Source organism: Crocodylus porosus, unplaced genomic scaffold (assembly GCF_001723895.1).
Source record: "Crocodylus porosus isolate Cpor-Errol unplaced genomic scaffold, CroPor_comp1, whole genome shotgun sequence".
NCBI lineage: Eukaryota > Metazoa > Chordata > Crocodylia > Crocodylidae > Crocodylus > Crocodylus porosus.
In genome coordinates, this window is record NW_017728947.1 from 112146934 (window position 1) to 112148199 (window position 1266).

Sequence of the window (1266 nt, forward strand, 5' to 3'; positions counted from 1 at the left end):
AGACGGACTCACTGATGCGGCTCCACTTGGCCAGAGAGGCTGGAAGAAAGCGTCTTCTAAGCAGTGACTTCCCCCACTGGGTCATCGGCTGTCCTGAGGACACCAGACCCTACGTCAGCCCCCAAACTGGCACCTGGAGTCAGCATTGCCCCATGCCCAGCCCAGGTGCTTGGGAGCCTGGCTGCGGGAGCTGCTTCTTGCTGGCTGAACAACCCCAGAGAGCGGAGGTGAGCAGCAAGGCCAGCCTGGCAGTGCGGGCACAGCGGAGGGCTGCAGAAGGTGGCACTGAAGGGGCTGGCTCTGTGCATTTGGTCAGGAAAGTCACAAAGCCACAGCAGAAGAGGCCCCTGTCAGGGCATAGCAACATGCCCAGGGCATGTGTGGAGGGGTGTTTCCCTGTCAGGATGGGACGGGACCATACCTGGATTTGCTGAACCATGTTTCGCAGCTGCACTAGGAACTCTTTCGCTTCCTTGGCTCTGTCGGACAACCCATTCAGCGCCTGGGAAAGCTGGCTCTGAAAACAGAAGGTGACAAAAGGCAGGTTAGCAATCCTCAGGGGACACAGGGCATTCACGTGCACCAAGGAGCACATACCTGGGCTCATGCCCAGGCTGGAGGCAGCACTGCCCAGTGGTTGTGGCATAGCACTAGGAGTCTGGGTCTCATGCCACCCTCGGTGTTTGCATGACCATTAGCAAGTCTTGGATGCTGCCCCTGCGGAGAGTCCCATGACTAGGGCAACCACAGAGCCGGCGAGAGGCTGAAAGTCAATTCCCAGCTCCACGGCAGACTTTCCTGGGTGGCCTTGGCCCATCTGCTCAGGTTTAGACCTCCTGGGTGTGTGGATTCATAGATTCATAGAAGTAAGGTCGGAAGGGACCTTGCAGATCTTCTAGTCTGACCCCCCCACCCTGAGCAGGAGAGAAAACTCGGCTCATATGACCCCAGCCAGGTAATTGTCTAGCCTCCTCTTAAAGCCCCCCAGGGCAGGGGCCGGCACCACTTCCCTTGGAAGTTGGTTCCAGACCCTAGCCGCCCTGACTGTGAAGTCGCGCCTCCCGACATCTAGTCTGAATCTACACTCTGCCATTATTCCTTGTTACTTCGGGAGGCGCTCAGGGGAACAAGGTCTCTCCCATTCCCCGCTGGTCCCCCTGGTAAGTTTACAGATGGCCACCAGATCCCCCCTCGGCCTTCTCTTGTGGAGGCTGAACAGGTTCAGGTCCCGTCGCCTCTCCTCGTAGGGCCTGCCCTGCTGCCCCC

At 58.8% G+C, this 1266-nt stretch overlaps 1 protein-coding gene across 6 annotated transcripts in view; it reads right to left on the minus strand.

Annotated features, from left to right (window-relative positions):
• Nucleotides 1–1266, minus strand: part of TRIM9 (tripartite motif containing 9) — a 145233-nt gene that overhangs the window by 60632 nt on the left and 83335 nt on the right. For all 6 annotated transcript variants that reach the window (XM_019550959.1, XM_019550963.1, XM_019550962.1 and 3 more), the window contains exon 2: nucleotides 422–517. In XM_019550959.1, the coding sequence (XP_019406504.1) occupies nucleotides 422–517 (96 nt within the window). The remainder of the gene's footprint in view (nucleotides 1–421; nucleotides 518–1266) is intronic.